This window comes from Balaenoptera musculus, chromosome 12 (genome assembly GCF_009873245.2).
Source record: "Balaenoptera musculus isolate JJ_BM4_2016_0621 chromosome 12, mBalMus1.pri.v3, whole genome shotgun sequence".
Classification (NCBI taxonomy): Eukaryota; Metazoa; Chordata; class Mammalia; order Artiodactyla; family Balaenopteridae; genus Balaenoptera; species Balaenoptera musculus.
The window spans coordinates 85,945,470-85,969,080 of NC_045796.1; the positions used below are offsets into that span (position 1 = coordinate 85,945,470).

The 23,611-nt window shown below is 36.6% G+C and overlaps 2 protein-coding genes across 3 annotated transcripts in view; both read right to left on the reverse strand.

The window, feature by feature from the left end:
* ADGRB3 (adhesion G protein-coupled receptor B3) overlaps positions 1-23,611 on the reverse strand; it is a 780,347-nt gene that overhangs the window by 521,290 nt on the left and 235,446 nt on the right. The window lies entirely within an intron of this gene.
* LOC118905276 (DNA-directed RNA polymerase II subunit GRINL1A-like) lies at positions 14,364-15,820 on the reverse strand. Its single transcript, XM_036871884.1, is given in 2 exon segments — positions 14,364-15,454; positions 15,456-15,820. Coding segments are annotated over 2 exon segments (1,113 nt in total). The 5' UTR covers positions 15,714-15,820; the 3' UTR covers positions 14,364-14,599.

The window sequence follows — 23,611 nt, forward strand, 5'->3', positions numbered from 1 at the left end:
GCCTAAAAGATAGATATCATATACCTGGTTCCATTAGTGTGGCTGGATAAACTCATTGTCTCAGGTCAATTAGCCATCAATCAAACTCCAGGACCCAAATGTTGATGTAACTTTTGTAAGACTCATTGTCCTAGATACTACTTTTTGTTGTTGTTATTATCATAACTTAAATCATGCATGGAAATCAAGATGCTGAGCTAAAAGGAAGTCTCGAATTCAATATTTGGATAAGAACAATGTTGAATTCTTTAGTCATTAGAGGTCATTAGTCACACCACTAAAACATTTTTTTAAAATAAATTTATTTATTTATTTTTTTATTTTTGGCTGCATTGGGTTTTCGTTGCTGCACATAGGCTTTTCTCTAGTTGCGGCGAGCGGGGTCTACTCTTTGCTGCGGTGCGCGGGCTTCTCATTGAGGTGGCTTCTCTTGTTGCAGAGCACAGGCTTTAGGCATGCGGGCTTCAGTAGTTGTGGCTCACGGGTTCTAGAGTGCAGGCTCAGTAGTTGTGTCTCACGGGCTTAGTTGCTCCGCAGTATGTGGGATCTTCCTGGACCAGGGCTCGAACCCGTGTCCCCTGCATTTGTAGGTGGATTCTCAACCACTGCCCTACCAGGGAAGCCCCACTAAAACATTTTCGTTTAAAATTTATACACTAACAAATTCTACTTTTGTCCCACTATCCTACCTACCCTAATTCAGCTTATGTTTCCCCTGACATCTACCTCTATCAGCCTCTGTCTTTAGACATTTCTACCATTTATAAAAAAGTGTGCGTAAAAGAAAATACATTAATGAACATAAATTTTATATGCCCTACTTTCTATTCATTTGGGCCAATTAATAGATTTGAAGTTAAACGTGAAACAGTATTTCAATAAGAAATTGAGGAAGTAGTATAAAGTTTCCAGAATAATCCCTGAACGTGCTAAGAATCAAGCACACTCCTGTTTCGGGGCCTCCCCATGTGCTGTTCCCTCAGACTTGATTTACTCAGGGAGTAAATCGTTTTGCATTATTACCGTATCTCTTATACATGGAAACAATTATTAAACTGCATTAATAAGCCCACTTTTGCTATTGATCTCCTGTAAATACTTGAGAAGGGTGGTTACACATACTCTGCAGAAGCATTTTCTTCTTACCCTCTCCTGTCTCCTCTGTTCTCACCGGATTGATCCCTGAACCCCCTCAAATTCTGATTTCCCACTGTCAATCTCAAATTGTTCCTCTACCCACAAATGTCCACCTAAGTTTCTAGTTTTGAGAAGGATACATTTTCTCTAAGTAACTACGATTTTGTGTAAGAAACTGAAAGGCACTGTTTTGGCATGCAGTAAGCACAGCATTTGGAAAGGGCTGCCAGTGAGAAGAGTGAAAACTCAGCTCTTGTCACCCACCAAGTATGCGAGCAGAGATTTCAATTTTTATGATAACTCATGCTAACTAACTTTGAAATCTTCCACATTATGCTGCCTGCTCAGATACTGGTGAATATAAGTTTCGCCTTCAGTGGCAGTACAGGGCTACCACTTAAATTTTGACTTTTACAAGAAATATCTCTTTTGACATATTTTAGGTATTTTTATGAAGATAATCCCCATAAGAGAATGGTAAAATAAATTACATAAGATAATGTTGGTAAATGTCATCACTTTTATTCATTTTCATTAAAACAAACATTGAATAAAGAGTTTAGTAAAATGAACACTACTGATGTTAAAGAATACCAGGTGTTTAGTATGTGGACTTTTTGCCACGGCACAAAAAATTGTTTTGCAATAAAAGAATAGACATAAAAAATCTAATTATTTCAATAATCTTTTAAAGCTAGTTGTGTTAGTTGATAGTCATAAAAATATTTAAGAAATTCATTTGAACACTTGTGGGAAATGGGCAAAGAATAAGAACAGATAGTTCAAAAAGGAAAAATACAAATGACCTATGAACGGAAGAATATAATGTTCACCTACAAGTAACTCACAAACACAAATTAAAACCCTGAGATATATTTTCTAGCTACTAGACTGCTCATTGTTTTATTGTTGAAAGAGTGAGGAAATAACTATTTACATATTCTACCTAGGGGGTTATCCACTTCTATACGACAATTTGAAAATATGTACGATAAGACATAAAATTGTACAACTTTGAACTAACATCGTGTTTAGAAATTTACTCCAAAGAAATAATCAGAAAAATGTGTGAATACATGCACACATGCATATACATGCATGTATATATGTGTATATCTCTGTATGTGTGAGTAGGCAAATATTTTATGATAACAGTATTTATAGTAGAATATATTAGGAACCATCTAAACCTACTAGAAAGTTACTGAAATAAAATTTAATAAAGGTTATAGGGATGATGCTGTTTACAATTATTCACTGAAAAGACATTCACAACTAATTATGGTTTGAGAAAAATAGGTCACATAACAGTAGGTACAGAATGATCACATTTTCAGTACATAAAATATGATCACATTTCTGTAATAAAAGATATTTTATGTGTATGCAGAGGAAACAAGCTGACATAAATCAGTGGTTATCTCTGGATGGTATGATGATGGCTGATTTCAATTCTGTTTCTTTTTTCTAGTTTAGTTTTCTTAATTTGGATGAATTTTTAAAAATAACTTTGAAGGCATTTTGGAAAATTGCCTAAAAAATATACAAGATATTTTGGTTGGAGAAAGTTTATTAAACAAGGAGTTATGACTCATTGTTTGGAAAGGAACTGTGGATAGGTCCAAGAATGATTTTGGAAAGCTATTCTTGAAGAAGGAGAAAAAGGGAGTATATGTGAAACAGTCCATATTTCTGACCAGTGGTCCACTTTTACTCTCCAGGAAGAGAAAAGTTATAGCACTTAAGGGTCATCATTGCCCAAGCTACGCCTGGTAGAAGAAAGCCACACGGAGGGTTATATAAACAAAGTACAGTCACTAAGTAATGAGTATTGTCCTTTTGGTTTATGAAAAATATTAGTTAGAGAGAGGTAAGTAAATAATGTCAAATAGGTAAACACCAGCCCGTTAATACTAGCAAGTCTAAACCCCAGGATTTGACAGCAGTAGCAATACAAGTGCTTTCACCTACTATCCTAACAAGCAGGTGACAGTGTAGGCTGAGACTAGACCACATTTCTAGTTGATGTGGAAGCTGTATATCTTACTGGAAAATATTGCTGTTACTAATTTACTGAATTAGAATGAATCCAACATTCCAATTGATTAAATAGTGACAAAAACTATTCCCCAAATGTATGAGGTACACATTTCTGTTTTCTAGGACTCCTCACTTTTCCTTGAGTTCCGTATCCAAACAATTACCCAGTCTTGTCTCATCTTGTTTCCTTACTTTTGTTTGATCTCTCAAAAATACTCCTTACTATCCATTTGCATATCCATCACTCCAGTCTTTATTGACTCAGGCCAGGATTCTGACTCCAGGCTTCTAAATATGACGACCATTTCTTCTTTCCAATCCCTTTGTTAAGGTTTTCACTGGATACTTTTGACCTATTTGATTCCAGCATTTCCCTGCTTCAAAGTCTGCAGGGGGTCTCTGTGACCCATATCATGAAATACACATTCTGAAGGCTGGTGTTCGGTATGATTTGCAATCAAACTGCCTGACTTCTGATTATGTCACCAAATTATAGTGACCCCAAAACATCTTCCGATTTCCCCTTCTATTATCTCCACTACTATTGGTCCTGAGATGTCATAAACCCTCCTCTCAGGTCATTCAAATACTCTCAGCTTTTCAAGATTCCCAAACGAAGTCCCTGATCACTGTGGACCTCTGACATGTCACTGTCTGCTCAACTGATTAAGCTATTATACATGGCTTGCTGATTATAGTTTTTTGATTTCATCCTGAACTATGATTTAAATTTGTTATGATTAATTATCATTTCCTAAGTTCACATCTTTTATATCCAACGAGATTACAAACTCTCTGAGATGGGGCACAGAGGTACTCAAGTTGGGTATGAGTACTCCCAGGTGGGAAATGAAGCCTTTGAAGGAACATCTTCAGATGCTTAAATTCCACATGGACTCTGGCCTGAAATGATTTCCTTGAGAACCCAGCCTTTTCAAAAAAGGCACATCTTCATAATGCGAACCACCTCTCTCTCCATCTCTGTCCCTTTCAGACTGTTCCCATATTTAATGAAAGCCCTAAGCTGGCCTCAGGCCTCCCATGATGTGCTTTCTGTCCTCTCTCTGCAGCCTCATCTCAGACACAGACCCCGTCCTGGACCTCTGGGAGATTTCATGCCTCTGCCCGGAGCCAGTTCTGCTTCACTCCACCCGCTGCTACGTCTCAATCCTCAGATTTCAGCTCAACACTCTCACTCTGTCAGAGAAAGTCCCAACTCTCACTCTAGGTCAGGTTCATCCTGCTATTGTCTCCATGACATCCTTGCTGCATTGGTCACAATTTCTAGGTGGCTACTGATTTCTGTGATGATGTGCTGTATGTCTCCTCCTGGACCCAGGTCCCACAGCACAGAAACTGTGCCTGTCACATCTTCATCCCTCTGCCCAGCAAGGTGCCCAGCATGAGGGAAGTACTCAGAGTATAGCAAAGACGATTTTGATTCCCAAAATTAAATCTATTTTGGACTTAGATGAACTTTGGAGATCATGAAAACCACATTTAGTGAGGGACGAGGCAGGGACTCAAACCCAGCAAGTGGATTTCTAGTCAAATTCTCTTTTAATTCTGCCACTCTTATTCATAGTATATCACTGAACAAATATCCATTGACAGAACACCAATCTAAGCAGTATGCTTAACTTCTTGTTTGACTTCAAGCCTCATTAATTCTAACTGTAATCAAATACATGAAATGTCTACAGTTTTAAAGGTATCTCGCCTCAGTATTCCCATCTGTATAGTATGGTGATTCTTCACAAAAGCAGCTTGGGGAGCCTATCAGAAGAACAGACTATAAAATATCTAATTTCTTTATCACTTTGGTACTTGGAGAAGAGGTTTGATCTTTCTTTTAGTCATTTACCTAAAAGAAAGATAAACATTATAACATGGTCAGTTAAGAATTAAGGGTAATGAAATACTTAAGAAAATTAATTCCTCTCAAATGCCTTTCTATAGGAACAGTTTCACAGAGCATCTCAGAAAGACAAATTTGCCATCCTGAACATTTTCTTGCTTGGAAGGCTGGTTCCTCACACCTGACTTACAAAACCAGTAATGGAAGTGGCAGCTAATGGAACTGTATTCTTACCGAACAGATCTTCCAGGGCAATGAACATTAGGGGCCTCTTTGGTATTACATTATCTCAAAAAGTCTTTTTAGATGGTGTATAAAGGTGCCTATAGTAAAAGCAGGGAAGAAGAGGAAATCTATATTGCCACAGAAAACACCTCACATAATCTGTGTAAACTAGCATAGTTGAGGTTTCTTATGTCACAGGATAAGGGAGGCACCTACAGACCATTAAAAAGAAAGGGGGTGATCCCATCCACAGAGTAGATTCAATTCAGAGAGAGAATATAAAGGATATTATCATAAAATAGAATAAGGTGATACAACGTGAAGGAAGCATAGCATTCTTTAAGACTATAATCTATTTTTTAAAAATCACAACAAAGCATCATCATTTTATTGTACGTTTAATACAATAAAATGGAAATCTATAGCTCTTCAAATGGAAGACCAGTACTACATTTACATGGAAAACTCCCAACAGGAAATGAGAACTTCATATCCTGTGGCTTAAATGTTACATGTGAAAGAATAATAACTATTATTTGCACGCAAACTACACACATTACCAATATTGAATCACTACTTCAAAAGATTTTTTTGAAATACCTCAGGACTCTACAATCTAAATATATTTTTTCCTTGTGGTAATAGAGCAATTACTGATAACATCCATAATTTTCTGCAGAATAAGATCCATATTCTGCCCCAGGTTTAGAAACAGCATTAGAGGAATATTTATGAAATTAATGGGAATGTAACATTTCTAAGTCAAAGTGAAATAACCTTTAAGAGAACATTAAAGATTGTTAATAGATCTAGTTTATCAACACTTAGGAGGATACAATAGTATATGAAAAAGGATTCATAGATTTCACACAAGCAATTATCAATGGATTATCATAATCACAGACCTGTGTACACAAAATCTGGATGTAACTTGCCTAGCAAAATAAAAACCATAATTACAGTAATACTTAAATATACATCAAATATTTTGTTTACTCCAGTATGGAACAGATGAATATGATAATCATTTTTACTATTTTAAACTGAAACACAAGCATAAAGGAAGCAAATCCTTGTTTTATTCATTTATCAAAACAGTTAATTAAAAACTATCTATTAAAAGACAGAGCTACCTTCCAAAACATGAATCAGAATGTTCCACAATGAACTCTATCTCCAAGAGATTCCATGATCTCTGATCTCTGAGACTAAAACCCCATAACCCTCTGTTCAGACTGTAATGTTGCCTTATAATAGGATTTGTGTCATGACTTATCCCCAAACACCTATGCACACTAAGTGGAAAGCTGCATGAAGAGAAGAAATGTGTCTTAGTCAACTTTAGGTTGCAGAGAATAGAGTACTGTGCACTCAAGATCACTTAGGAAATATTTCCTGAAGGGAACGTAGTTCACCCATTCAACATATACTAGCCACACACCTACTCTGTACCAAAATTGTGCTAAGCACCAAACAAAGCAAACATCGTCCATGCCCTCAAGATGTAACAGGGAAGAACAAATCTGACTCCATATTAGATCTGTTTCTTTTACTTTAACCTTTGTGCTCTGTTGCCTGTGCTTAGTCATGCTGGCTCTGCACCTTTTGTAAAAGAATGCTGCCTATAGCCTGAAATATACATGACAGCCCATTCTCAAGGCTCTGACCTTTAAAGGTATAATACATTTCCATTCATATAGAGATAAAAAGTTGCAGAACAGAGAATAACGTTTGTCTTGTTGGAGGTTTACAGGAACATCGTGACCTGACCTATGCGGACAGCTGCAAGAACAAAGGATTCCAACACCAAGAAGTTTGCAATTATCAGCCACCACACCACCACCACCCCTGCCCCTTTTAGTATAAAAGAAGCCTGAATTCTGACTGCCATAAGATGGTTCTTTGGGACACTAGTCTGCCATCTTCTCAGTCTCCTGGCTTTCCAAATAAAGTCGCTATTCCTTGCCCCAGCGACTCATCTCCCCATGATCCCCTCCCAGAGATAACCACCACTAGTATTTTGATGCATTTCCTTTTTAATGTCTCACAAACTTGATACAGATAGTGTTAAACTTTTGATTAGCTTTATATTCCCTGGTCTTTTATTTTTTTTAAGGTAAGATCTACATTTTTATGATTAAAAATAGACCTTTGACAACAGTGCCTAGAATATTATAGGCAGCCAATATCTGTTGAATAAATATATGAATACACTATATTAATTTGTTCTGGGGATGATGGCTCTTTTGATTTTCTTTTTCCTGTGTGCTGTGAAAAATGCCCCACCTTCGATTTGAATTGCAAAGTCTTCTCTGGTGCCTTCTTTAACTGTCTTCTTTATATAGTACAAACTCTTCAAAAAGCATTGGTTTGGTAGTTATTTACACTGTGGTATGAATTAGGAGAGTTTTGTGGTTCCCTTATGATACACAGGATATCTATCTAGCCAGCTTGAAATGAGAGTGTTGTTAGATGAAGTGGGAAGAGATGCTTTGGAAGGTGGGGTAGCAAAAAAGATAATTTAATGTAACAGAAGCTTTGACTGTATAAACATTTTTACACTTAAAGAAAAAATTGACTTACATGTCCTTTTTTAAAGTGATAATAATATTATGTAATTGTACAGGAAACAGGAAGGGATGACGCAGGCCATCTTTAACCCTGCAACTTATGGCCATGACTCGTTTTAGCTGCAGGAGTTGTGATCAGAGGGGGCAGCCTGTCCTTCTGAGCCAATGTCACAGCCAGAACCCAATCATAACCTCCTCTTAACCCCAGGCAGTGGCTGTGCAAATCTGGAGGTCAAAAGTCAGGGTCTCTGGCATACCAATCCTTCTGATAATACAACAATGTCCCCTGATTTAGAAATCTCTCCTCTTTATATAGTTTCAAGCAGTCTGATCATACCTAACTATTATTATAAAGGGGCTACAACTTGCACATTGCCATTTTATAGAAACTGGTTTGCATCTCACAATTTGTTATGCTGTCATGTAGACATGCTTTGAACGCAATTGACCTGGGTCAACGTGCCAGTGGAAAGAGTGAAAAGCCTCAATATCTGCTTTGGCTCATTTAGCCTAAATTTTATTGAATATAAGAATTAATTAATACCCCAGAATGACTTGGATGGTGCGTGAGCTAAAATTTGTCAAGGCCTGATCACAGTTTGAACTCAGAAAAGATGCACATTGAAAAATTGATTCTCTGATTTAGTCTGCTAATATTTCTCAGTAACTAAATACATAAAGTACCTCAGAAAACCAAAGGTTTCTGACACAAGACTCTTTTAAAATTTGAAAATAGCAGATTCAGAGAGATAGAAATATTATGATCACAAGGAAGCAAATAACTGAATTCTGAGGTCATTGAGTAAGAGGAACACCCACCAGTGGTGTTCCCATGTGGGTTCTCTCCCTCCCCCCCTTCTCCACCCCACCTGCTGCCCTTTAATCTTGACTTTAAACAAGTCAATTACAAGAAAGAAACTAAGGGGGTTAACTTAGATGAGTCCAAAAAAGTCCTGATATGTTTACTTTTAAAGAATATACTGGATCTTAATTTTACTTTTCTTAAGTATATGTGTATACATATATATAATTTAGTTTTTAAAGTGATTTAAACTATTAGAAGGTGAAGTTAATAATTTTAATAATCTTTAATAATAATTTTTAATAATCTTTATCACAAAACTGTTAAGTCTGTCACTTCCATTAAGGACAATGGTCAGTGCGTAAGTTTTTGTGAACTCATTTAATCCTTATTAATGCATTATTGTATTATTGCATCCCATCTTGCTGAATAGGAAACTGAGTTTTAATCCAAACATTGTAGCTCTATAGCAATTACAGTTAAAGTAGATGAGAGCAAATTTGAATACTGGACCTTAAATTGCCTCAATTTTGAGGATATTTGCCTCTGCAATCATGTCCCTTTTACAACAATCATACTTGCATAGAATTCTTAGATGATACAACTTTTAAAATAATAATCTGAACTTTTATTATGCCAATATATAGAGTTAAAAATTGTTACAAAGGTCTCATCATAAGACTACTATAAGGATAGGAGAACTTTAGAATTTTTAGTAATATAGCATTTTATACAAAAATATGCATTGTACTCTACTTACGCTTGATTTAAGTTAATTGGCTTGCTTTTGCAACTGGCTTTAGTCATCAATATTTGATTTATGTACTGGCTATGTGATCATAATGAGCTTTAGAACAGTTAATCCATTCATTTTTATTTCTGTCATTCTCTCTCTGGTGCTCTCTCTCTCCCTCTATCTTTCCCTCTCTCTCTCTCTCTCTCAGTATAAAACAGTCTATGATTTCATTTTACAGGTACGATGGTACACATCTATAATTCTGGTTCTCTGGCATATATTTACTCCTATATACTTATTCTCCAAGTGAAAATTCTATTTCCTCTGGGGAACCACATTTACTTCTGCTTTCGACATGTGGTTTGGACAAGGCTGATGCTAGCTCTGTCCTCCTGGAAGGTGCTGGGGTGAGGAGGATGGAGGCCTGAGACCCGGGCCTATCCATCAGGGCCTACTTCCTAGTGATGACAAGCTCAGGGGTGGGGATGGAACTCAGGCTGAGACAATGAAAGCCCCCCCTGGAACTTCCACTGATGTCACTGAAAAGATGCACCCTTAGGCTTTTTCTGCCAGGGTGCCAGCCAGGAGTGGTGGAAACCTGCTTTGCCACCAACTGGAAGAGAGTCACTGAGAATGAAGCCAACCAAAAGGAAAGCAGAGAAGAGAGATGGAGAGATGGAAGTCAGATTTCTGAGCACCTGGGTCCAGTCAATAAATAAACAAATCCTTTCTCTTCCTTAAGCTATTTTAAATAACTCATGCAAATGAAAGAATCCTGACAAAAACTGAAGTGGTCACAGAATACACATACTTTTGTATGCTGGAGAAATTAAAGGATTATCCATTATCCCATATTTGGATCTTTAGGTACCTTCCAAACTTTCATTAATATAAACAGCACAGAAATGAACATCTAAATTGTGAAGGGTTTTCTATGGTTTGGATTATGTCTATAATTTTTTAGATGATTACTGGGTAATGAGAATTATTTTTTACAATTTTGCCAATAATCCTTCGAAGTTATTGCAAACACTTCACCCTCAGCAAAATGATTAAATTTTTTAAACAGGCAAAATAAACCAATCTTCTGGACCAGGTAGCTATATATAAACATGGTTTTAATTAAGTTCCTCGAAATTTTATCTCTCTCTTATAATAACAGAATAAGCACTTAAAACCTTGTGAACTTAAATCAGGATAAAAATAATGGAATGTTTTCCAATAAGCACAAGGATCAAAGAATATAAACCATTATTTTAAAAGTTACTCTAAAAGATTTTCTTGAATATTAAAATCTAAATGGAGTAAAATAAAAGAGAGAAATTTTGAGCTTTAATATAATGAAAAGTTATAGCAACAAGAATTATAGTCATTGTGGAAAAGCTGACATGATCCTATGTGAAAATTAAACACTCAAATTCCACTAAGTATCATAGATTCTAGTCATATCTTTATTTCCTAATGAAGTTGGTCATATATGGCCTGATCTTGATTAGTCACTTGAGTAGTGAAATAAAATTACTTGACCCCAAGTTTTAAAACAGGGAACAAGATTGAGCTGTCAACTTTGCAACAAAATTTACCTTTTATGATGATTATTCTAGTTAGCAACTAAGATGGTCTACTAACCAGAAGTGTTGCTATACATTATTTTTAAACTGTATTTTCCTGTTTCATCTCTTACTATACATCAATGTAAAGTACTTTTTAACAAATGAATTGCGAGGAAGGAAATATCTTCTAATCTTCAATACTTCAGAAAGAATATTCGGATATGTCTAATTAGCTAAGACTCATTAAAATTGGGGATGTGCTGGGAACAAAGCCCCCTTAGGAATATCCATTTGGAAGACCTCCCCCCCACTTCAATGAAAGCATGATAAGTGAAGAAGTATCAGTAAAAAAAGATGATGGGCTTTTTATGGGGATAAAGTAGTCTTATGTGGACAGGAAATATTTTTTTATCATTCCAAATTATGAGAATGTTCTATGGTTTGTTTAGGGATTGTCTTGAATCTAAATACAAAGTATAATAAATCCCTAATCGTTTCTTTTAAACTTATGTATTATTCTTCACCATATTTTTCTAAATGGTGGCAACTTTCTATGTGTATGTATAACTGTTCTCATATGCTGCCACCTAAAGTTTAAAGTTGGGCACAGCCTAATAATGTCTAGAAACCAAAAAAGTACAAAACCTGAAGATTCACAGAAATCCAATCATCTCATTATATTCAAGTGTTAATTTACATATACACTTATCTACCTGAATGTTTTGAAGAGAAATATAGAAGTAAACTATTAAATATTTAATGAATATTTTATCAATGACCTTACCAAATAAAAAAGGTAAAAGAATCAAGAATGACTTAAATATGTACCAAAACACTACTACTACTACTTCTACTACTACTGAAAATTAAAAAGATGTTTTATGGGTCATTTTACAAATTAAAATGTTTGATGTATTTTTTCTGATTAAACATTTAAGATTACAATATAGCTAAATGAGACCCATTTTTGTCAATGCATTATTGGCTGGTTATAAATTGATATTTCTAATTTTTGAGAAAAGGTCAGTAAAATCCATCATGCAAACTAGTTAAAACCACCAATAAAAAGCAACCTTGGCCATACGTAAAAATACTGAACACACTTGGTCTGAAAATATTTTGCAGAAGGCAAATGCCCAGGTCAAATCCAGATGACTACGGTATATCCAGGAAAGACAATACTTAAATGTAACTGTTAACCTACCTAATGATTTTATAATGGTGCTTTTGGTAACCCACAAGAAGAATACACAATACAACACAGTATTCTTAAAATTACGCAATGTTATATGTCAATTACATCTCGATAAAAGCTGGAAAAAATTAAATTATGTAAACTTACAATTAAATTATATTAAACATACACAAAAAATAAAGAACAAAGCAAAATAAACATTTTGCAGTGTTTATTCATTACTTCCCATAAAGATTAACATTATCTGGAAAATTCTGGCCAGCAAAAAGGTATTCTAGGAATAGATTGGAGATAATTCCCTGGAAGAAAAATAAATCATCCACCTGTTGACACCATCGAAAACCCTTTGGTATGATTATATAGTTATCAAAACCTTCTTCAATACTTTCAAGTCCCAGGCACTTGCTATGAAGGCATTACATAGTGTCACCTTTAGAAATCAATAAAATATTGCTTTGGCTTTTATACCTCTCTCTTATGAATTTAGTTAAGACGGGTCTATTTATCAAGGATTGATCATCTCCTGGTAGAATGATACAGTTTGGCTTCAGAAGCCACAAAGAAGGCTCTGCAGACTCCACCAAGAAAGACACAGTTCATGGAGGGAGTCCTACACAAACAGCAGGTCACCTTTCTGTCAGATGTCTTTTTAGCTATGATTCATCGTGTGTCTGTGTATAGTCATCTCAAGACAGGAAGGTCCTTGAAGGCAGAGACTCTCCATTTGGTTCATTCGACCTCTAAGTTCTGGGACAGTCAATACATATTTACTGATTGAATGAATAAATGCATTGTTTATATTTAAAACTAAAATGTATACAGTTGTTTATTAAATCAGATATGAATGGAAATAAGTTTCAAATATAAAATTTTACAAATTCATATCCAAAATAACTTCCACGAAGCTTCATTCTAGCTTATGCATTAGCACTGAATAGAAAACATTGATAAATTAATTTCAACACACAGTGTATGGACAGTAAGAGTGCTTGTAATTTTCTTGGGCAAACATGGTACACATTAGTAAGCTTCCCATTTGAAATTTAAAAAAAAAATTAAAACTGCTTGTCTAACAAAATATTCTCAGAAAAATTTTCACTTATTAACACTAAAATCATTTACTTGAAATAAGGTAATTTGGTTGTATTTTTTAATGTGATTAAAGTAGTATCAACAGAGTTAATACTTAAAATATGTTAACACTTTGGAACTCAGAAAGCAGAGACTCAAATCCCACCACCTTTCTGCTACTTCAACAAAATACTCAATTTCCTTAAACCTTAAAATGGCAATAATAATACTTGTAAACACATAGGAATGTTGTGTCAGCATAATGAAACAAAAGAAAATCTGAATAAATGATAGGCATGCATCAGGAAGAGGAAGAACATCTGATAATTGACTCGAGCTCTTTCTCATAGTTCTAAGTGGACATGTGCCCTAGTTCTTTTTTTTTTTTTTTTTTTTTTTTGCTCTAATTAATATTTTATTCTTTCAACACTGTTTAAAGGCTCCAACATATTAGACAAAGAAAACTTTGATAACATATGTGTTAACTTCTCTGGAGACAACCATAGTCCTTTAAAATTACATATATATGAGATTGAGGTTTCTGTAGCATACATAACCCTCTTTTGGGGGGGAAAAAAAGCAATATATTGATAACAAACCAATGGTAGCTTTAAAAAATGTTTTGGTTTTCTTATCAAACTGAACCTATCATCTGTTAGAACAATGAAGTCAAGTCAGGCCAGGCCTATGAACAGCTACTCCCTTCACGTACATCAATCATCTTAGACTTTTCCTGTTCCTCATGTTACTCCAGACAAATCTGGTCACCTAGAAAGACCATCCACCCTCCAGCATCAACTAAAAGTACCCCTTATTCCTAATCAGAAGAAAGAAGACATTTTTCCTAAGGGAAGACAGAAGGAAACAAACATTTTAAACATTTTCTATGAGTGTCTTCCTTGGCATTTCACATCCAATACTGTAACAGCCCCATGCAACATGCACAAAATTCTCTAGATTGCTCCCTTCATTACTCAAAAAAGGAGAGAACTATATTTTCGTAATTCATTTTAGGTGATGCCTGGGACAACTAAATAATTCACTGAAAGACATGTAATAAACGCTATTTGGTAGAGGTAAGTATAAAGAAAAAAGCAGTTAATCACCTGCTTTCATTTGGCTTAGAGAAAACAATGTGCTCTACTATATACTAAAATATCAGACCAACACACAACATACTGCAAAAGTTTAATATAATGTGATTAAACACAATATTCAAATATTAAACTTTTCAAGCACATGAAAGTTAACTTCTGAAAGTGGGCTATTTTTATAGCTTCCTTGTTGTAACTTGACAAAATTCTTTCTCTCAACAATGTCTGACACTGATCTTGATACTTGTTAGAAAGTCTGATGTAAGATAATGAGATCTCAACAGGCAGAGATTTAGGAGAAGATCCAAATGCCCATCTTCAGAATTCATCATCGGAGGACTGATCATCGCCTTCATCTTTTACTTCTCGGTATTTCCTCAAAGACTCCCCTTCTGGATTATAGCTCTGCATTTTAATATTCAGTCTTTCAGCTAATTTTTGTGCTGCGAGCTTGGCTTGCATCTCCTCATAACTCTGTTTCTGCTGTTTCTGAAGTGCCAGCGACTCCTCTGTGGAGAGCAGCTGTGTAGGCATGTGGTGGAGTGGCAGAAGCCGGGCTGCTGTGATGTCATCGAGATGCTTCCTGTCCCTGCGCCGTCTCTCTTCTGAGGAGACAGGAGACCCCCTTCTCTGACAAGGACTCACCAAATCACGTTGATGTGAAGGTAATACATTGGTTTTAAATTTATGCTGTAGGGGCACGGGGTTTTTGGCTCGCATTTCTAGCACTTCCATGTAATGAGGCTTCTTCTGCAGCCCACTCCAAAGGCCAGCCAAGTTCTCAGGACTCTGGTTTTCTTCTGAGTGGTGTTCAACGGGGTCTGCAATGGTGATCCTTTGTAATCTATCAATAAACAGGTTGTCCAAGCTGCTAGGATGATCCTCCGCTTGACTTGAAGCAGGATGCTGAGTGAGGGGCTCACTAGCTGCAGATGAGGAAGGCGTGGCAGTTCTGATGCTGGAAGCTGGGCGTTCGCTCACTGTGTGTTCAGCCTCAGGGGCCTCAGCATCGCCTCTGAGAGTCGGATGTGCCAGTCCCTGTTGTAGTGAGGTTGTCTGAGACGACGTGATGTTTGCTACAGAGGAACAGCCAGGAACTGGTGATGAAGTCTCAAGTATCTGGTCAGAATTCTGGGCCTTATCTGTGTCCCCATCAACAACTGTAATCGCTTTTTTGCCTCTCCTTACAGTCTAAACTAACGGGATGAAAGAGTTCACTTCTTCCTCTAACTTCTTCACGTTCTGCAATGGCAGCTTTCAGTTTGGCGACGGAATCTAAGATCTTTTTACCTTTGTCGGGCAATTTGCAAATGAATTTTACGTTGCGCAAAAGTCTCTCCTGGCGCTTCAACATCTCCCGCAGCTCCGCCAAACTCCGCTGCCCCAAGTCCTCGGGAGCTTGGGGCTCGAAGCCGCGGGGCAGCGAGAACATTCTGCGGGGGCTGAGGCTGGCGAGGCGGCGGGCACTCGGCGTTCTCGGCAGCCCCTGCTGCTGGCGCCGGATCCGCGGCCGGCGGGGACTCTGGCGAACGAGCGGCAGTCGCCATTTTCCCGGAAGAACCTGCCCTAGTTCTAAGTGGACATGTGCCCTTGTTGCTAGATGTGGTCCTAGGACCATGTCATCAGCTGGGGGAAACCATTTGTTTTACGCGCAATGGCTCGCTTTCAAGCTTCCCATTTAACCCTAACAACAGTGTCAGCTGATTTAGGCACGTATTGATAAGAAAAAGAGCTAAGACCCAATGTTTTGTTTTGTTTTGTTTTACAGTTTTGCTTTGGAGAAAAAAGAAAGAAGGAAAGAAAACATTTGTACCCACACTGATGCTTGCGGTGGGTGAGTTGTCATCAAGGCACTGCTGTCTGCATCAGGACCAGTTACCGTTAACACCCAGGCTTTCACTTGCAACATGAGGCATCGTGGGACCAAGCTTGCTCCCAGCATATACCTTTGCTCCACTTAATATAATATTCAGTCATCAACATACTTTACTCATGACTCCTTAAATCAGATTTATGAAGAGCAAATGTACTATGTGAATCATGATCACAAAGTCATGAGACACATTCATGGATGGACAGATTAACTGAACAATTTAATTGCAAATTCCATGAAAGTCACTAATAGTTATTTAATACATGGTCATGAATGTTAATAATTAATGGACAGTGGTTTTATTTGAATTTCAAGTATGGAATTCCACTAGGATCTGGCTCTATACATATGAATTACTAAAATATTAATACTGGCCTTCTCAATTTTCCTAAAATCATATGGTTTTTGTTTAAGGTACATAAAGAGCATTTTCAAGTTTGCCTAAATATGAAGCTTAACATACTGATGCACAGAAAGCTAATTCAGGGCATAGGGAAATTTTTATTTATTATTAACTTTCTAAGAGGCTGGGGTGTAATCCAGACTAAATGCTGCTTGAGGTAGGAATTTTAAAAGGTATATTTAAGAGTTTATGGTTAATAATTCATAATCCATTATTCATAATTCATAGTTTTGAAAAATTTATAGTCATAAGAGTCAAGCTTGGAAACTTGAGTGTTACCTGGAAGTGTAATAATAAATTATGAAGGTACAACATGTTATTTCCCAGAAGGTCATGTTTTAAGAAAACAGTTACAGTAGCAATACTTATGTGAATTCATACATTTTTATATTTGCCGAAAGCACCTTTAAAAACAGAAGCATTTATTATCGAGAATATTATCCCATCTATCAGAAAACCCCAACATTATCAACAATGTCACATGGCATAAAAAATATGCACAGGCAGCATTTCCGAAAGTCAAATCTCAGAGTCGGTACCTACTGTGATGCGTGGGATATTAGCATCTAGACATCTTCAGTCTGGAATCATTAGATTTATACTATTTAACAACCAATATAATTTTAGAGTTTTCATTTAATAATTAGGATTTTCTGAGTTATGTTAACTAATTTGGAATGAAGAGAGAATATACGCTAAATTTTTATAAAATAAAAATGTCCTTCGAAACATACCGAATTACCTTTAGAGAAATGTAATGTAAGCATTTTGAATATTTAATACACTTCCCGAGTATAATGAAGTTATCATTCCTTCATACTCCCCTCACTAAGAATGAGTATTTTATTAATGTTGCTTCTTTGGTGAAGAAACTTGGATCTTGTAAGATCTTGTACTTTTCACTGTTGGAATTCAGTCAATAATCTAAGGCTGAATCTTACACATTATTACTTCAATGTTATTGAAAACAGCAAATGAAGGCATTGGTATATCACGACACTTCCCTCAGGGCACACAGAACCTTGTCCCCCTGCCCCCCTTTCTCAACTTTCCTAATTTAATCCTTACAGCTGATACAATGACTCCTGTTTTACCACTGGCACTTACAGCACCCACATCTGTTATCCTAATTGTTGCCCCAGTTATTTCTTCTCCGGGGATTAATGGCATTACATCCAGAGGATTTTCATTAGCTTTCAGAGAGGAAAATACATGAAATATAGCTGTAATCCAAACTACAATCTTACAAAGAGTAGCCAAACCTAAAACCAGAAATGATTAGAAATGATTCACCTGCTGTTTAGAAATGATTTTCATCCATTTTCTTTGCTGAGACTGATTCAGAATTACACAAAGCTAATGCATTTACCATACTACATTTTTTTTAAAGACTTTTTGATGCAGACCATTTTTAAAGCCTTTATTGAATTTGTTACAATATTGCTTCTGTTTTATGTTTTTTTGGTTTTCTGGCCACAAGGCATGTGGGATCTTAGCTCCCTGACCAGGGATCGAACCCGCACCCCCTGCATTGGAAGGCGAAGTCTTAACCACTGGACAGCCAGGGAGGTCCCAATCATACTATATATTTATGCTACATATTTTAACACATCTTGAAGGATTTGTCACAATTTTAGTCATTGCAAACTCTTCATTTATAAGTGGCTAGCTCAGTTCTTTTCATTTCTAGCAATGCCATTTTCCAAAAATCAGCACGTCTTCCAGGATCTAAGGCCATAGAGAAACACATGCAGTTGAGGGTTTGTGGAAACTGGAGAAGGATCAGTCTGTAGCCATTAGGTAAGTGCATTTATGAGTCCAAACACCCAAATATTCAATACATTTCTCTCCTAACTCCTGTTCTTTAGGAATATATATATAATTAATATTTATTTATAAGTATTTATTTATATTTACATATATTTTGTGTGTGTGTATGTGTGTGAAATGATCCTAGAATGTTTGAGCTTCCTCAACCAACAATAAAATACATTAAAATTCTAATTAGGGTCCTAGAACTTGTCAAAGTACCTCCAAATGGGTCACCAATACAGAACCACTGTGTCTTTTCTGTTCAGAGCAGCTAAGCACGAGGAAGCCCTTTTAAACTTATATTCCAGGTTACGCTTAAGAGCAAATATAGCAACATAAACCGTAACTTTATTACAGTTTTCATGGGTTTGTTATTGCAAGAAGTAGATCCTTAATTCAATGATAAGGTAAAATAAATCCCAGGATTAATAAAGAACTCATTCTCAAAAGCATTTGACCAATATTTTTGATGTATATGACATACCAAATAGTAAACACTGACAAAGCCTAATCTAGAGACTTTAAAAATTCTATATGTAGGAGAATTAAAGAAAAATGAAGCTTAAAAAATATGACACAGACTTTCAATCCAATGAGTTGATTGTTCTTCTATTTCTTGCTTTCTCTTCTCATATATTTCTTTTTTAAAAATCCCTTTCCTAGTTGTTTCTTCTGTTCAAATCATACCTTCCTGACAATTGTTTTCACCTTCTCCCTACTTTCTTTTTTCCTATCGGTAGCAACTTAGCTATTGCATTATTTAAAATAAATAACAGGTTGCTAAGTCAGCACACAGTATCTCTACAGGCAAACAAATGCTGTTTAAGGCTGGTTTACACTTATCTTCAAAGAGCCTCTCATTTCCTGCAACCTGACAGGAGTCATTGGCTGCTACAAATTCTGTAAATATTGCCTTAACTGAATTATAGTAAGCTTTCTAACAGCTGTCCAAGTGTCAGAGCCTCACACATATGGATATTTATACCTTTTTTAAAAAAAACACTGTTTTATTGAAGTCTAGTTAATTTACAACGTTGTGTTAGTTTCAGGTGTACAGCACAGTGATTCAGTTATATATATATGTATATACATGTATATACATATATATACCTATATATATTCTTTTTCAGATTCTTTTCCATTATAGGTTATTACCGGACATTGAATATAGTTTCCTGTGCTATATGGTAGGTCCTTATTGTTAATCTATTTTACACATAGTAGTGTGTATATGTTAATATCCAATTCCTAATTTATCTCCCTTTATTTATACACCTTTATTTATATGAAAAGTACAAGAGAAAATTAATTTATAAAATGTAATTAAAATCATAAAATTATTTATAATCATTGAAAATAATTTAATTTGTTATATAAAATCTTAGCACAAGTTTAAGCATCAGAGATGATCTTAGGAAGGCAAAGATCCTGTCAAAAGAAGAAATAGATTAACTCTAGTGAAATACAATTTACTCCATAAAAATGTTCTCTCTTGCTTTTTATGTAGATTTTAGGGTGATAAAAACAAATTTAATTTGACAAGAGGGTAATGGGGGTCCCACATTTTGATGAGTATGACATATGTCTAATAGATATCTGTTGAAGACAAAATTTTTCCTTCATGGATGACACCTCAATGTTTTCACCTGTGAAAGACGGGCTAGATCAGGGGTCAAAACCTCAAGTATCTTTGGAGGTTATGCAGATACTAAGTTGTGAAATTTACTGTTTGCAAGGCCACAGGGATGAGGGGGTCTGTGGAAACCTGGAGGAGACACACCCCTCTACAGGGCTCAGGTGTAGACTCAGCTTCACCTGATGGCCAGACAAGCCCAGTGTATTCTCAAGCTGATTTCGATTTTTCAAAACAAGCTGAGAATCAAGATGTCTATGTGAAATTTCCAAATATTTAAAATATTAAGGACGCCAAGCACAACTGTGGTTGAAAGCTGCCTATGAGTCACCAGTTGGTTTTTTCCAGAGCCAGTGCCCTAAAACTCCCCTACAATACCCATATGGCAATGTGTTTAGTGGTCATTTCTCATGGGAAACTCAAGGCAGTGATGTCACTGGTTTTGGACACACTGTGAAAATCCTGTGGCTACTACATAAAGAAAGATGAGTTTGTATTACACTGCACAAGAATATTGTTGCTTTTTAAAGCCCTGTGTGTGTGTGTGTGTGTGTCCCTTACATAAAGTTGGATTTTAAAATAGCTCTTTATGATTTTCCTTATGTGAGAGTGATTTCAGAACTCTAAATCAATTGAAAACTTAGATACTTTTTCTTATTTTCTTTATATTGGGAATATTACTTTTGCTTTTACATTGTATTCATAAATGGAATGATCAAGCTGACTTAACTATACAAATATTGTTTACTAAGTTTTACTGTCAGCTTTTATTCTTTGCATCATAAACGCTCAATTTGATCTTTGATTTTCCTGCATGATTTCTCTCCTTGTTTCCAGTCTAGAAAATTTAAGCTTCCATAGATATAATTATCAACCTAAATTTGAAGCATGCATATGGCATACTCAAAACAACTAAAGATATTCCTTAAATTTTCTATCACACAAAAATCTCTCTGAAATCTCTCTGTGGTTTTAGTCATAGTTAAAATTATAAATATATAAAGAACTATGTATGTCAACTATAAGCTATTCACATTTCTGAAAGGACTATGAATTTGGGGTTGTTTTTCCTATTCCTATATTTAGCAAGTGAAAGATAGAGGGAATTAGTAATTGCAATGACAAATGCATAATAACTGAAATGCAAGCATCTTGTAATTAGTTTCTCTCTGATGAACTTTAGCTTCCAGTTGACTGCTGAGAAGGATAAAATCTTTGAGGTTAAACACATTAGTTTCATTGGAATCTTCTTCAAAGGATTCATTTTGCCTTGAGAGGCATCAGCAAAACCAAAGCATAAAGTTTTAGAGCTGGATGGGATGCTGAGATGAAGTTCACACACACACACACACACACACACACCCCACTATCTGCCAGTCTTGTCTCCAGAGTTATATTCAGTGTATAAAATACTTCTCGTTACTAGCCTTCCAGGAGTTTGTATTATTGGATTGCAAAGCTGCATGCCATCACACATCTGGCATATGCCTACACAGAAATATTGCACAAATGTGTATTATAATATTTATTCAAAACATCTCAGAGAATGATAATAATAGTTATCAAGGTTATGACAATTCCTTAACTAGATTTTCCAAAATAAACCTAAAAATAGCAGCATTTGATACTCAATAAAAAACAGGCATTTTGGGGAGCAAGGGAAAATAAATGTTTATTCTAAATGTGCGTTGTGAAACTACCGTATAATTGCTTAAGCCGAATTTTGTGGCTTTCATTTACAAATTAGATCATTCTGTATAAAATGATATGTGGTCCCCACCAGGGACATCATCCTAGACGTAACGGCATGTAAAGTGGGACTAGTGCCAAAACTGTACACAAAGAATTTTTAAGCAACTCTTCTTTCTGAAGAGAGGTGCCTGGCAATTGGAGCCAGATCTCTTCCCCGTGGGTCTCTGAGGATCAAGAGATTACAGAACCCCTCCTTATCCCTATCCAGTAAACAGATGGGGGAAGAGCACAGGTGGAGTGAAAGTGGTTACGTCTTGTGAAAATTTGATGTTACCGCTAGGAGGTCACGGTGAAAAGGGGGAGGACTCCCATGCTGTTGCCTGGCCGGACATCTGCTGGGGGAATGGATGTACTCCTGTGACTCAGGCCCTTTGGTCAAGAGAGAACCGGAGAGAGACAGCAGGGAGGGTGGATGGAGGGGGGAGGAGTGGCCCCTACATGCCACATATATACGTTTGGTAGAGGAAGATGTCCATGGACCTTGGGGACACGGAGGAGGACGAGGACTTGAATCCTTCCGCTGGCAGCCCACGCAGGACGAGCCTTCATCCCCTCGATGAAGGGACCCCTGCGGCTGGAGGGTGTCCGTACTCCACGAGGGGTGAGGGCTAAGAGGGCTGCAGGGTCAGTTCCAGAAGGATCCCCCACTCCCACACTAGGGAACTGAGCCGCAGGAATGGCCCTGCAGAACCCCACCCCCCCCGCCACGAGACACCAGCATTTTGTCCTATCATCACAGAGAAGGTGAACCCTAAGAGTGAGATGGGGTGAGAAAAGGCAGACCCTTCTCTTCCCTTACCACTCCAGGCCCCTCAGCCAGGGCCAAGTTTGTGCTTGGAAAAGAAGATAAAATGAAATATTAAGCAAGTTTGAGAACTGAACTGGGCTTTTAATAACCAAATTCCCAAGAAAAATTAGCAAAATATCCAAAACGTTGTTAGGGGATAGGAAAGGGTCTGAGGACAATTGTAAGATTAAAGAAAAAAAACAAAAAACAAAAAACAAAAAACCTATTTTAGATTAAACTTCCCCCTGAGTTAAACACCTCAATAAACTGGGGTTTCAGCGAGACTCAGGTTACTTTTGGTCTTTATTCTATTCTATTCTTTGAATCTACATTTGGAGAAGAGGTAGCTGAAACTAGAGGTACAAATAACTCTGCAGACCAAGATTTATAGGCGGCAGGCAAGTTCATCATTCCTTCAGATCCTTCAAGAAGCCAAAGATAATAAAAACTTAGGGTATATTGTTTAGTTTTTCAATTGGAGTCAGAGCCTAAGAAGACTAAGAAAAATAGTCCTGCTCTAATCAACACCTCATTCAGGCAGCACTGGCTTTATTTATCATCTAGTGAATTAATAACCTAACAAAAACCAACTATCTTCAGAAAACTAGTGTTTCAAACCTCAGGACCTGAGTAGATGAGACTGAAATAAAATCTACTGAGGTTTTTAACTGAAGCCAAGAGCAAATGAACCAGCCAGTATCTTGAGCAGAGAAGACGCTGTCTTCACACAGTTAACTCTTCATTTATACTAATTAGGATTAATGAACAGAAGCATAAAAAGACTCCAAATAATGGTGGCTTAAACAAAAGAGAAGTCATTTACTTTGCCCTTAATTTGGGGGTCTCTTTGTCAGCTTTCCACTCCATCATCCTTAGGGTGTGACTCTCATCCTCTCCTCACCAAGGGAGGGCTGTGAGTTCTAAGCAGTTGGATAGAGAGAGGCAGAAAAGCACACCACTTCCTTTAAGGCTGTGTCCAGAAAATGGTACACTTTCCCTCCATCTCTTTGTCCAGAACTAAGACACAAGGCTGCTCCTTTCTGGCTGCTGGAGCCCAACTGAAGGTGAAA